Raw genomic sequence first — 15,463 nt, 5'->3', positions numbered from 1 at the left:
TTTGGAAATTTGTGGGAAAAAGAAATATTCATTTGTTAGAAAGAATTTATTTATGATACAGAATAATTCATGTATAATCAATTCAGATACAGTATTTACATATTTACAATTCAAATATCACGAAAAAATTTTCATTTCTCAAATTACTTTTTCTTATATACATATTTGTGTATAAAATAGTTGGAGTGTACGTCCTTTGAATCTGCTTGATTAACTACCACTAGTTTTTCAGTGCTTTTTCTTTTCTTCTGAGATTTGGAGTAATATTTAAAAAGTAAGTATAATTCGAAGCTCTACTCTACTGTTACAAGTATTTATGAAAAAATTATCTATCAATCAAATTACTTCAATATGGATGTAAATGGTGTTCATTTATATTATATAAAAAAAAATTCAAAATTCATGGGGATATACATGTTACAGTTTGGAAAGCAAATAGTGCCATATAGTACAGGAAAAAATTACACTATATACATATACAATTTTATTAGAAAATAATCATTTCTGCCGTCTCCTTTTCCGACGTCCAGTTTGTAAAACGTATTCCTCGTAGAACAAACATCCTTCTTTCGAACAATGTTTCACTGGATTTAAATTGTCAGAATGGGACTCACGCACATTCGTTTCCGCTAATTCTCCCTGATACACAGCCCTTTTGGGTGTTTCATGGATGAAATTCCTATGTCTGAAGGTCCTAACGGGCCTTTCTTGATGACACATTCTGGCGATTTTTTCGTTTGATTTCACAGGATCGAATATTCCCTGAACTATGCCGTCTAAAACATCCGATATTTTAAAGGATTTCTCCAGTCTCCTATCCAGCTCAATCATTTCTTCCACGGGCGTCAATGGTGGTACGTGTGATTTTTCATTTTTCTTCGGCGGATTATCAGCGCCTATTCTTTTCAGAATTTGGTTGTGCATGTTAACAATCAATACCCTTCTTCGAAGATTTTTATTCATGGAACTCTGAGGTTCTCTCAACTTTTTCGAAATAGCCATGATGCACTTTTTAACTTCGAATTTGTTGATATTATCCATCCTGGAGACCTGGAAAAAATGTGTTGAATTTTTGTTGTTGCTTCGATCACTAGATTATTCTTAAATGAGCAACATATGTGACTGTGCTTTTAGTATTATAAGCTGTTGTGAATCTGTGTTCTGATTTTGAGTAAAGATAATAATATGGTTCCAGAACTGAAGACAAACTAGGGAATTAAAATAATGAATTAAGGGTATAATGATTGAGAAACATTTTTGCTGCATTTATATCGTTTTCATATGATAAAGTATTTAAGATTTTACTTTTCCTTATTTTTCCTTGTATTTTCTCCTCGATATAGGATAGATTTTTTGTTTTCGTAATAGTCTTATTTGAATTCAGTTATAAACAATGTTTGTGTCGGTTTGTCTAGAACTTCTAAAGTTCTAACAAGAACAAACAAAACAAGATAATTAAGATCAAGGACAATTTTCAAAATATAAAATTCCAAAGTTTTGGAAATGAACAAATCAAACAAGAAAATTAGGATAAGGGACAATTTTCGAGATATTTCTGGAACTTATGGTCACTTTAATATCAAAAAGATAAGTTGAATTCTACATCTACTTCTAGAAATAAACAAACGCAATAAAAAATTAATTTTAAGGGCAATTTCTGAAATCTTTATCTGTAATAATTGGTTAGGTACTTTCGGAGAAAAAAAATTAGTCAAACACTAAAACTACTATCTGAATACCTACTATTATGAACTAAATTCAACTCACCATTTTCAGATACACACAACACAATACGCAACTTCAAATTTGACTGGTCAATCTCAATGGGACTAGCACTTTACTGTTCAAAGTATCTGTATAAAATGAGAAAGATACCCCTAATATTTTTTCTACCTGCCAGCTTTTCCGAGTTACCCCTTCTCTTCTATGATTGTCGGGTTAGTAAAGGAATCACTTGTCAGATACGCTCGCGTATCTTAACGTAATTATATCTCGTCAATATTCCCATTTATTACATTATGATACTTTTGTATTCTTGTTAAATTATTATTTTGCTTATAGGGAGTCATGAGCCAAGATTTTATGGAAAATGCACTGTCTCCTTATAAATGTCTGTCTGCTGGAAAATATATTGGTCCGTTAGATTCCATATCTCGAAGGAATTGAGAAGTGAAAAAAAAAATACTGAAAAAGATTAAAAATATTATTGCTCAATTTTGATCATTTTATCTTTTCATATACCCTTAAATCATGAGCTGACCCAGGGAAACCCACAAACATATATATATCAGTATATGTGATGCTGAACAAACTGCTCTCACTTTTATTGAATACTGCATATATCTATCAACATAGCTATCATGTTGACTAGTAGGGACTTTTATATTTATATTTGATCCATCAATGGCACCAATCACTCCTGTGAAAAATGTAGGGTCAAGTGGTGTAAGAACGACACTGGCGAAACTTTGGGTAAAAACGGTACAATAGTGCCAATCGTAATAAAATACATTTAATCGAATTAAAAATATCTTATAAATGACGTTTAATATTCCCATTATATTTTCCCATATTGTAAAGTTGTAAAAAAAATGAAACCACTATTTCAAACATTGCACCACTAAACAATACAAAAGGTGACCTTGAAAATTTACGAGGGCGACTGAAAATTTTCCGTATTCTCGAATTATATCGCGTTGTATTAGTGGGAGCGCCCACCAAAGTAGCGTAGCACTGACATGGCACATACATGACGAAGGCGATGCATAATTATCAGATATGGACTGAGAATGACATATTTCACGCAACTGACACTTTACTCAGATGTGGGATATCTGAAAATTATGCATCGCCTTTGTCATGTATCTGCTATGTGAGTGCTACGCTACTTTGGTGGGCGCTCTCCCTTAAAGGCGAATTAAGTACATTGATATTTTTTGTCGCGTTCGTGCTCTAATAATCAAGGCAAAAGTTGGAAGACAATTAAAATTCGTTGCTTACAGTCTGTTCGAAGACTCAAAAGTAAAATTGTCAGCTTTTGAAATCCTTTTTGAAAAGGCATATGCAGGGTGTCCCTGATGCATATACAATAACAGCACCCATGCCAGTAACTTCGTGCAATTTCGTCATGCCGAACTGAAGTTCGTAAGGCTGTTACGGCACCTGCGCTATGCTCGATCGGCGGTACGTATGAAGTAACACCACCCGTGCTAGATAATTCCTTCACATTTGTCAGTAAGGCACCTGCGCTTATTCGTTTCACGAATCCTGAACTGAAAAGTAACGTTAGCCACGCCGAAAAAAAAGCAGAAATTATCATCTGTGTGGCTGATAGGTGTACATATAAGAAGCAGAATGGAAGGAATAAGGAGATTGCCTTCTATCCAAAGAAAGTTATGAGTTGCGATGTGATAAGGCTGAAATAAAAAAAAATGATGTTAAGGTAGGGCTATCATAAACATGCTTCTGATTATTTGACATAATATTTTCTTATACCTATCAGTACATCTGTGACAGTTTTCCAGAAAAATTTTTCTGGGTATTTTTTTTTAACAAGCTCGAATCAAATTAAATTCATTACTGCAGTGTTATCGATAAAAACACTAAATTTTAAGCGTGCTCAGCAGCGTTCTATTCCATAGTTCTGCTCAAAGGAGTTGGATTCACATTATACAGGATCTTTAAAAATTTGTACTTCAATGGAATTATTTGCGAATGTAACCATTCAGGATTCTATATTTGGATAAAACGCATTTTTCATTATCATCTTTGCTTTGAAACTTATTGGGTAGCTCTAACGTGTATTTGGCTGCATTTTAATCTGAATTTGTAATACTAAAAATTATGAAACTTTAAAATGAACGGAAAATGATGTCCGATTTGGATAAAAGTTTGTTTCATTTTGAATAGATCAGGGATTTTCTTCAAATGTAGGTTTGGATGAGAGATTTACAGAATATAACGAATGAAACTTGGACCATAAAACGAACAACAGAATCGTCAGGAAAGAAACAAGATAGAAATATTTTCAAGAGAGTGCACAGGGTGGGCATATTTCGATGTTCCAGCATTACAGCTTTCGAACCCGAGGAGATAGACAAAATCTGATACCCCATTCTCGTTCTCTTTTTCTGAGAAACTTACATTCTTCACAATTTAAATGATGCTATTTTTTATGTGAACGGTGGTCATTGTAAAAGAACGAGAGTGTGCAATCTTACCGTCGTTTGAGGTAAATTGGTAAAAATATACGATGAGTCAAGATCAAGGATGAAGTATGTGCCTTCAAAAAATAATTTTTCTCTATTCAGTTCTTTGCAATATATCCCAAACGTCGAAGTTCCTGTCGTGTTCAATATACAAAATGGCTTGAGCAGGAAATGGCTCTCTGCGTTGCTCAAGTTACGTCTCAGACCTTGTCGTCTCAGGATGCCTGTGCCACAAGATAATCTAGTCGTAGCCGCAACCAAAGTTGCACTGACAGCGTTACCAGTGCAGCTTTTGAACACCTTCTAACGCAGCTCCTACAAAAAGATGGATCAGTCGAACAGGACAAAATTCGTATCCGAAGGTAAAATACCCTCCCATTCGGATCTCCGGGGGAGGGTGCCTGAGCGAGTGAATCATCGAACAAACACCAATGAAAAGCACATAGCTTTTGCAGCATGGAACGTCAGAACCTTGCTAGACAACCCCAAGGCCGACCGACCAGAGAGGCGTACTGCCCTAATCGATAAGGAACTGCAACGAACATCCATTGCAATAGTTGCTTTAAGCGAAACACGCTTTTCGGACGAAGGTAGCTTGGTAGAACAAGCGTATACTTTTTTCTGGAAAGGCTTGCCGGAAGGCGAAATCAGACAAAATGGCGTAGGCTTTGCCATTAGAAACGACCTGGCCGCCAAACTTACCGAAAATCCAGTTGGTATCTCAGAACGTTTAATGACCCTACGTTTTCCTGCAGCGAATAACACGTTTGTGAACATCATTGTAGTATACGCACCCACTTTGAACTCCTCTGACAACTTAAAGGACACTTTTTACGAAACACTCGTTGCTACATTAAGTAAAATCCCAAAACGGGAACGAATTATTCTCCTTGGAGACTTCAACGCTAGAGTGGGCAGAGGTCAAGACTCAGAACTATGGCCGGGAATAATAGGGAAACACGGCACAGACAGCATCAATTCGAATGGAGAACGTCTGCTGGCTCTTTGTGCAGAACACAATCTGTGTATAACGAACACCTATTTTATTACGAGACCCAATTCAAGGGGGACCTGGCGCCATCCGCGCTCAGGGCATTGGCATACCCTCGACTATGTGATCGTGAGAAGGAAAGATCTGAAAGAGGTGTTGGTCACTAAACCCAGAGCAGATCTGGAGTGCTGGACTGATCATAGGCTGGTAATCTCGAGAATGAAAATCTCAATGCGCCCAAAATACCAACGCAAGCCGAAGTATCTAAGAGAGCGCCTTCAAATATCCAAACTACAAAACCCTTCTACAAAGGACAGATTCATAGCTGCCGTCAAAGATAGCCTAACACCACCGGATTATAACGACGACATTGAGACTCATTGGCTCCGTTTCAAGTCATCCCTTACAAATACAGCGAAAGAAATACTGGGCACAGAAAGCTCCCGAAAATCCCCAGACTGGTTTGCCGACAGCGAAACTTATATCGCACCCCTTTTGGACGCAAAACACAAAGCGATGAAATCCGCAATTAACAAGCCTGGCGATGTTGCAGCCCAAATAGGTTTCATAAACATAAAACGCGAGGTCCGTCAAGAAATAAGAAAAATCAAGGACAGCTGGTGGAAAGAAAAAGCTAGGGAAATACAAGCTTACGCCGATAACCATGACTACAGGCGTTTTTTCGAAGCTATTAAAACTGTTTACGGTCCAAGCAGAAAAACTAGCTTTCCTATAAGAGATGCTCATGGAGCTATTCTAACTGATGATAGAAAAATTCTCGAAAGATGGAAGGAGCATTACTCACAGGTCTTGAATCAAAATAACGACTCGGATTTATCCATTTTAGACCTGCTCCCCGCGTATAGTCCGATGACATCGCTTGATGACGAAATCTCAATGTCGGAAATCATAAGCGCGATTAAAAATATGAAAAATGATAAGTCACCTGGTCTAGACGGCATTCCGGCGGAGATATTCAAAGCCTTGGATGAGGACATTGTCAATAGTCTCCTAATACTATTCCGCAAGATCTGGGAACAGGGAGATGTGCCACAAGACTTCAGAGACGCTTTAGTTATCAACCTCTATAAGAACAAAGGCGATACGTCGAATTGCAACAATTACAGGGGCATATCGTTGCTTAATGTGGCCGGTAAAATTCTCTCGAAGATTATGGCTAATCGTCTGGTTCCACTCTTAGAGAAGCTTTTACCTGAATCCCAGTGCGGCTTTCGACCAAATCGAGGTACGGTGGACCTAATTTTTACACTGCGACAGCTACAAGGAAAGGCCCGTGAACAACAATCAAGGATTTATACAGCCTTCATCGATTTAAGCAAGGCATTCGACTCGGTGAATCGGAGAGCGCTATGGAAAATCATGGCACGTCTTGGAGTACCCGAAAAATTCCTAGCAGTGTGTAAAAGCCTTCATACCAACAACACCGCTAGAATACAGCATAATGGCTCTACAACCGACCATTTCTCAACCAACTCTGGAATAAAACAAGGCTGCGTATTAGCGCCTTTACTGTTCAATATTTTCGCCATAGCTGTATCGATAATTGCTGACATGAGCATGCCCGTAAGAGGTGTTGGGATAAGATTCAGATTTGATGGAGGCCTGTTTAACCTGAAGCGCCTCAGAGCAAAAACCCGTACCAAGTTTATCACGGAACTTCAATATGCAGACGACTGTTCACTCATCGCTAGCAGCTCAGAGGATCTACAGATAATGATGGACACCTATAAACATATATACGAAGCTTTAGGCCTTAGACTCAATATTGACAAGACCAAAATCCTGGTAAGTCCGCCAGAAAGCCTTCAAACAGATATCAGCCTGGACAATGAAACTCTAGAACAGGTCGAGCAGTTCAAATACTTGGGAAGCTTCATAAATACTAGGGCTAACCTTGACACGGAAATACACAACCGTATCAATTCGGCATCACGGGCATTCTGGAAGCTGAAGGACAGAGTGTTCCAAAATCACGACCTCAATCTGAAGACCAAGACAGCTGTTTACAGAGCAGTGGTCCTCCCAACGCTTCTTTACGGAGGCGAAAGCTGGACTCCCTACAGGCGACATATTAAACAGCTTGAACAGACGCAGCAACGTCATCTAAGACAGATAATGCACATCAGATGGTTCCACAAAGTTTCGAATGCAGAAGTCTTGCAGCGCGCGAGTTGTACAACAATTGAGACTCAAGTAACGAGGGCCCGACTCAGATGGAGCGGCCACATTCTGAGGATGCAGGACACAAGACTCCCCAAAATAGCTCTATACGGCGAACTCACTGAGGGAGCCCGGAAACCAGGAGGCCAGTATAAGCGGTTTAAGGATACACTACATCAATCCCTAAAATCAGTTAATGCTAATCATAACTGGGAACAACTAGCGTTAGACAGGTCACAGTGGAGGTCTTTGGTCCACAGTTATAATGGAGAATCGAGAAGGATACAGCGGCGGCCAGATCTGGTTATAGACTATCCATGCCCTGAGTGTGGAAGGATCTGCAGGTCACGGTTGGGTCTCTTTAGTCACAGGAGGGCACACAGTCGCAACTAGCACTGAGAAGTTACAAGTCTGTTCAAATTTATTTATTTATTTTTTTTTTTTCTTCTTTTTGTAGATTTATTCCCGGTAACGGGATACAGCAATGAATGGATGAATGACAAAATGTATGCTTTATATAAGCACGGAATTTTCTTGAGATTATTTATTTTTTTTATTTTTTTTCGATATTCCGTGAAATTGAATAAATTTAGATATTCATTGACACATTCGCTTTTTCAACAAGTCTCAAAGATTTGTGTGTCAACTTCGAATTATGATCATGTCATTAATCATTTCATGTGAGGGATTATTTATATTTTCAATAAGATTGTACAATGATTACAATGAAATTACTTTTATTTCATACTTTTCTTTTATTTAAAAACTAAAATATATGTACACTAACTCTAGATATATACAATTATTTACAAAGATTTTCATTAATATAGACATTTCATTTAGGTTGATGAAAACTATTGATTCCTCTTCCTTTTCGCTCCGCGGTGCAAATGTGAATTTGCGTGAACAGCGAGGGGTGATATGGTTTTTTCAAAATCACAATGTCTGTAATATATTTTCACCCTGCTGTTCTCACAGAATTTTGCGATCTCCTTGTTCGATGATTCCTTACTTTTATTACCCTGAACGGTATCTTCCAAAATGTTTTTCATGTGTCTCGCATTTCTCAATTTTTCTGTTAGAATCGCCGATTTTTCATCAAAGTTTACAGATTTACTACTCCCATAGAAAGTTATATCTTCTAATCGTTTCTGCACATCCTCATTCTTCTTGATTAGATTTTCTATCACCACTACTTTTTGCAGGTCTTCTTCCTGGAAGTACTCGAGTTTTTCCACGGTAGAGAGTGCTATCTTCGTTGGCAATATAAATGTTTCCCAGCAAGCCATTTTTGAGATTTTCCAAAACTGAAACAAACAAAGTAAAAATATTATTCTCCCATCATTCATATATCTCAAAGACTGTGGAAAATTATGCAAATGAACGTTTGAAATGCTAACGGAAAGAGATGTAAAGAAATTTATTTTTCTGTATTCTTAGGATAATCGAAGATGAAACGAATTATTAGAATTCAACTTACATAATTCGTTTCCACAGAACACACAACAAACAAGTTCAATTTCAATAAACATATCTCTAACTTCACTGTTCGACCTGTACGAATGGAATGAAATATGTACCTGAAATTTTTCTTTTAGTACCTATACCTCTCATTTGGCAGATTCTTTCTGCGCAATCTCCCACTGACAAATCTTTCCCAAAATTATAATGACAAATTGTTCCCAGAATTAAAATCACACATATACTTACTAATTAGTGTTTACTTTTTATTCATATTATTTCTTGCTTTTGAAAGATCGGTTGGGTGGATGAAACTAATATAGATGGTTGAAAATTATTAATAGATTAAAATAAATATTTCTGAGGTATATTAATTTGAATAAAATTGTAATAAAACTAGACCTGTTTATCGGCAACATACAATTCTCAACTGCTGCACAAAACTTTTTCACAGATATTGTCGTTAAAAAAAAATTTTGCTTGCTGAAAGAAAAGAGATAATCTTAAATAATATAACATTACGATGCGTGACAGTTGAACTAGAGATACTAGATTTACAAAAATCATGATTCAGCTAAGAAATCTAACGAAAAAGCAAGGTGTTAAATTTGCAAAAATGACTCTTATATGTTTTTATAATATGTCTATAATGAAATTCAATCAATTTCACTATGAGGAGGTTTGTTGTTCATTATTCGCATTACGCGACCCCAAATCAAAATAGAATGAAATAAATTTCACTTAATCTGTTAGTTTTCTGGTTTCTGAGAAAACATATGAAAATTACTTTTCAGTAGTCATCATTAGTTGCGTATGTATCCTAGGCATAGACTGCTCAAAATAAATATATGAAGGAACCACACTTTTTTTGACATTAAATCACCCCTAAAATTTTCTAACAGCTGCTCATTTATACTCTGTATTTTATTATATCATTTCAGCGTTGAACGCTGTCGCAATGAAGGAGGGCAGTGCTTTAAAAACTGCGTTCGCTCAGCGGCTGAATTTCAAAGTATCAAGTGTCAAAAGTATATATGAGCCAGTATACTCCACGATTTCGTTGCGTATGCGGACGATATATCTTTTTTAAAGTCTTCAACAAATGTGTTATTATTGAAGGAAGAAATTGAGAAATTACTGCACGCCGCTTGCAAGTTTTTCAACAACCCCGATCTATATTTCAATACCAAGAAGACCCAAGTAATTCGTTTTCATAACTATAAACAGCCGTCTGTTGGGTTACGACTGGATTTCGGTGATACACTCCTGTCCAAATGTACGGTCAAGTTTCTTGGAGTTGAATTTGATGAAAACGTCAACTGGGTGTCGCACTGTGGGGGCCTGGCTTCGAAGTTGCGCTCTTTCTATTACATGTTCGGGAACTTGAAGGCGGTACTAGATGTTGGCCAGCTTGTGAGTATCTATTATGCACAAGTAGAATCTCGTCTTAGATATGGAATCTGCTTGTGGGGCATCTCAACCAGAGCAAAAGATGTATTTGTTGCACAGAAGGCAATTTTGAGGTGCATTTTTAACATCCCTAGGAGAGAAACCGGCAGACTGGCTTTCAGGTCCGGCAATGTTTTGACGCTTGCCAGTCTATATATCTTTGAAGTTGCATGTTATATTTATTGCAACTCAGGCTCTTTCAAACGTAATGAGAGATTCATAACATGAATACACGACGAAAAGGATTAATTCATACCCAGGTTGCAAAATACAAGGTTGCTCAAAATGCTCCTAACTATATGGGACCGCGTATTTTCAATCATTTATCTGAGAATATTAGGTCAAGTTTAACGCTTAAGATGTTTAAGAGACATCTTAAAGCATTTTTGTTACAAAAATGTTTTTATACTGTTCAGGATTTTTTTGACTGTCCTGTACCTACAGTAATATAATTTTTTATATTCTGTACTTATATTTCAATTTTAAGAGTTTTTGACGTTCCTGACACAATGTAATTATTGTCTTGTGGGAAATAAAGATTTTGATTTTTTTTTTTTTTGATATGTACATTTAATATAGCCCATACAAATATTTTTGAGAGATCAGTCAACATCTTCAGTATTCGTATTTAAATTCATTTCATTCAACTGGGTATTCATGTTGATTATACCTTAATTTATTGAACAAAAAGTGCCTAACCACCTTGAGGGATACATCATTCCCTTAATGATGCTGATAACGCATTTGAATAACCTACGGTATTCACTAATACTTTTATTACTTTCAGCAGGTACGCTGGTAACATGAAAGAACAATATTGGGTCCTTTGAAACTAATCACTAATCGGAATCATACATCCAAATAATGAAAAACTTTCTCTCAGTTCAAATGCGCCATTTCCATTTGCAATAGGTCTGTATCATCGTTTTCTTGAACCGTTTTCTCCAAAATTTCTTCCATATAAGGTGCCTTTTTCATTGTTTATTTTAGAAATACCTAACTTCTTCCAAACGCTCCTGGACAATCTCATTATTTCGAAGTAAATTGCCCACAGGCACCAAAATTTGCAATTGTCCTTTATTCAACTGCTTCAGTTAAAAAAGCGCTATCTTTGTCGGTAATATAAAATTGTCCTAAGTAGTCATCGTTGAGATTCTCACATTCTGAAAAGCCAAAACACAGAAATTAATTATTGATTCAATCCTCCTTATTACTTGGAACCGGATCCGGAATATTTTCATATTAAGAAAAAGTAAAAGGACTTGAAAACACTTCGAAATTTTCATAAAACCTTATAGTTTTAGATTACACAGATGACATGTTTTGGCTTTTTACAAACATTATCAAACATTAAACCTCTGAAAAGTTGAACAAACCCATAAAAGCCATTCAACAACTAAATCTCAGAATCAAGATAGAAAATATACCTATAAATTAAATGATGGGGTTATATGGATATAAATTAATAAAACCTTCGATTTTGGGTTCCAAAAGTATTATGATGAACGTTCATCGAGTCAAAAACATTTTCGGATCGAATAAATTAAATAACGCAATGTTAAATAACTGTTTACAACTATTTTCATGATGATTTCGAAGTGAAAAATCGAAGACAACAATCTTTTTATAAATGTATCATCTTTCTCTAATAATTTTATTATAGGTGTACTTCTGATATAATCCGGCTACGCTACAATATTCACAAAATAATGAATCCTAAAAAGTTGAAAATATTCTGATCTCATCCATGCATTTTCAAGTCCCCAACTTAAAAAACCATTTCAAATTGTGCATGGTAACAACTAACAATTTATCAACATTCCTTCGATTCACCGATTGGGAAATAAATAAATGAAAACAACAAATATATCAATCAATATATCATCAATATATTCAGGTGAATTATTTTTTTGAATGGATAAATTAACGGTTGTTTTTAGAGAAATTGCCTGCAGGTATTTTGGTTCAATCCAAATAAAATGAGTGGGAAAAAAGATATCAGTCGATGTCTTCATTATTCGTTTTCAATTTCCTTTCATTCAACTGGGTATTCATGTTAATTATGCCTGAAATTTATTGAACAACAGGTACCTAACCACCTTGAGGGATGCATTATTCTCTTAATGGTGCTGATAACGCATTCGAATAACTTCTGGTATTCACCAATACTTTTATTACTTCAGCAGGTACTCTGGTGATATGAAGGAACAATATTGGGTCCTTTGAAGCTGATCACTAATCGGAATCATAAATCCAAATAATGAGAAACTTTCTGTCAGTTCCAAAGGAATTCCTGAATTTCGTTACTGCTCACTAAAACTATTATGAATAGTTTCCATGAATTTCCATTTTCAGTTCTTATCATACAGTGCCATTATATTTTTTCAGAAGTAGGATAATTGAATATGACTCATTTAGAGAATAATGCGTAAAGGTCAACATCTTTTTGATACTTCATCGAAAAAATCAATTGAATGTTTAGCTTCTATTTTTTTGTATAATCGAAATAAAAGCAATCCCTAAAATTAAGATAATGTATATTGAAACAAGAGCATTCAGTTTCTTTGCCCTTAGTTAGGGTATAATGATTGAGAAACATTTTTGCTGCATTTATATCGTTTTCATATGATAAAGTGTTTAAGATTTTACTTTTCCTTATTTTTCCTTGTATTTTCTCCTCGATATAGGATAGATTTTTTGTTTTCGTAATAGTCTGATTTGAATTCAGTTATAAACAATGTTTGTGTCGGTTTGTCTAGAACTTCTAAAGTTCTTACAAGAACAAACAAAACAAGATAATTAAGATCAAGGACAATTTTCAAAATATAAAATTCCAAAGTTTTGGAAATGAACAAATCAAACAAGAAAATTAGGATAAGGGACAATTTTCGAGATATTTCTGGAACTTATGGTCACTTTAATATCAAAAAGATAAGTTGAATTCTACATCTACTTCTAGAAATAAACAAACGCAATAAAAAATTAATTTTAAGGGCAATTTCTGAAATCTTTATCTGTAATAATTGGTTAGGTACTTTCGGAGAAAAAAAATTAGTCAAACACTAAAACTACTATCTGAATACCTACTATTATGAACTAAATTCAACTCACCATTTTCAGATACACACAACACAACACGCAACTTCAAATTTGACTGGTCAATCTCAATGGGACTAGCACTTTACTGTTCAAAGTATCGGTATAAAATGAGAAAGATACCCCTAATATTTGTTCTACCTGCCAGCTTTTCCGAGTTACCCCTTCTCTTCTATGATTGTCGGGTTAGTAAAGGAATCACTTGTCAGATACGCTCGCGTATCTTAACGTAATTATATCTCGTCAATATTCCCATTTATTACATTATGATACTTTTGTATTCTTGTTAAATTATCATTTTGCTTATAGGGAGTCATGAGCCAAGATTTTATGAAAAATGCACTGTCTCCTTATAAATGTCTGTCTGCTGGAAAATATATTGGTCCGTTAGATTCCATATCTCGAAAGAATTGAGAAGTGAAAAAAAAAATACTGAAAAAGATTAAAAATATTATTGCTCAATTTTGATCATTTTATCTTTTCATATACCCTTAAATCATGAGCTGACCCAGGGAAACCCACAAACATATATATATCAGTATATGTGATGCTGAACAAACTGCTCTCACTTTTATTGAATACTGCATATATCTATCAACATAGCTATCATGTTGACTAGTAGGGACTTTTATATTTATATTTGATCCATCAATGGCACCAATCACTCCTGTGAAAAATGTAGGGTCAAGTGGTGTAAGAACGACACTGGCGAAACTTTGGGTAAAAACGGTACAATAGTGCCAATTGTAATAAAATACATTTAATCGAATTAAAAATATCTTATAAATGACGTTTAATATTCCCATTATATTTTCCCATATTGTAAAGTTGTAAAAAAAATGAAACCACTATTTCAAACATTGCACCACTAAACAATACAAAAGGTGACCTTGAAAATTTACGAGGGCGACTGAAAATTTTCCGTATTCTCGAATTATATCGCGTTGTATTAGTGGGAGCGCCCACCAAAGTAGCGTAGCACTGACATGGCACATACATGACGAAGGCGATGCATAATTATCAGATATGGACTGAGAATGACATATTTCACGCAACTGACACTTTACTCAGATGTGCGATATCTGAAAATTATGCATCGCCTTTGTCATGTATCTGCTATGTGAGTGCTACGGTAGTTTGGTGGGCGCTCTCCCTTAAAGGCGAATTAAGTACATTGATATTTTTTGTCGCGTTCGTGCTCTAATAATCAAGGCAAAAGTTGGAAGACAATTAAAATTCGTTGCTTACAGTCTGTTCGAAGACTCAAAAGTAAAATTGTCAGCTTTTGAAATCCTTTTTGAAAAGGCATATGCAGGGTGTCCCTGATGCATATACAATAACAGCACCCATGCCAGTAACTTCGTGCAATTTCGTCATGCCGAACTGAAGTTCGTAAGGCTGTTACGGCACCTGCGCTATGCTCGATCGGCGGTACGTATGAAGTAACACCACCCGTGCTAGATAATTCCTTCACATTTGTCAGTAAGGCACCTGCGCTTATTCGTTTCACGAATCCTGAACTGAAAAGTAACGTTAGCCACGCCGAAAAAAAAGCAGAAATTGTCATCTGTGTGGCTGATAGGTGTACATATAAGAAGCAGAATGGAAGGAATAAGGAGATTGCCTTCTATCCAAAGAAAGTTATGAGTTGCGATGTGATAAGGCTGAAATTAGAAAAAAAATGATGTTAAGGTAGGGCTATCATAAACATGCTTCTGATTATTTGACATAATATTTTCTTATACCTATCAGTACATCTGTGGCAGTTTTCCAGAAAAATTTTTCTGGGTATTTTTTTTGAACAAGCTCGAATCAAATTAAATTCATTACTGCAGTGTTATCGATAAAAACACTAAATTTTAAGCGTGCTCAGCAGCGTTCTATTCCATAGTTCTGCTCAAAGGAGTTGGATTCACATTATACAGGATCTTTAAAAATTTGTACTTCAATGGAATTATTTGCGAAGTAATGTAACCATTCAGGATTCTATATTTGGATAAAACGCATTTTTCATTATCATCTTTGCTTTGAAACTTATTGGGTAGCTCTAACGTGTATTTTGCTGCATTTTAATCTG

The 15,463-nt window shown here is 35.6% G+C and overlaps 1 protein-coding gene across 1 annotated transcript; it reads right to left on the bottom strand.

Moving 5' to 3' along the window:
* Window positions 1–415: 415 nt before the first annotated feature.
* Window positions 416–13,499, bottom strand: LOC123306714. The gene is made up of 2 exons (XM_044888835.1): window positions 13,402–13,499; window positions 416–1,050 (listed from the first exon to the last, which is right to left on the bottom strand). The coding sequence occupies exons 1-2, from the start codon at window positions 13,402–13,404 to the stop codon at window positions 499–501; spliced, it is 555 nt and encodes a 184-aa protein (XP_044744770.1). The 5' UTR covers window positions 13,405–13,499; the 3' UTR covers window positions 416–498.
* Window positions 13,500–15,463: the final 1,964 nt, after the last annotated feature.

This window comes from Coccinella septempunctata, chromosome 2, assembly GCF_907165205.1.
Source record: "Coccinella septempunctata chromosome 2, icCocSept1.1, whole genome shotgun sequence".
NCBI classification, from domain to species: Eukaryota; Metazoa; Arthropoda; class Insecta; order Coleoptera; family Coccinellidae; genus Coccinella; species Coccinella septempunctata.
Note: the sequence above shows the minus strand (reverse complement) of the source record. Positions and strands in the feature narration are given on the sequence as shown.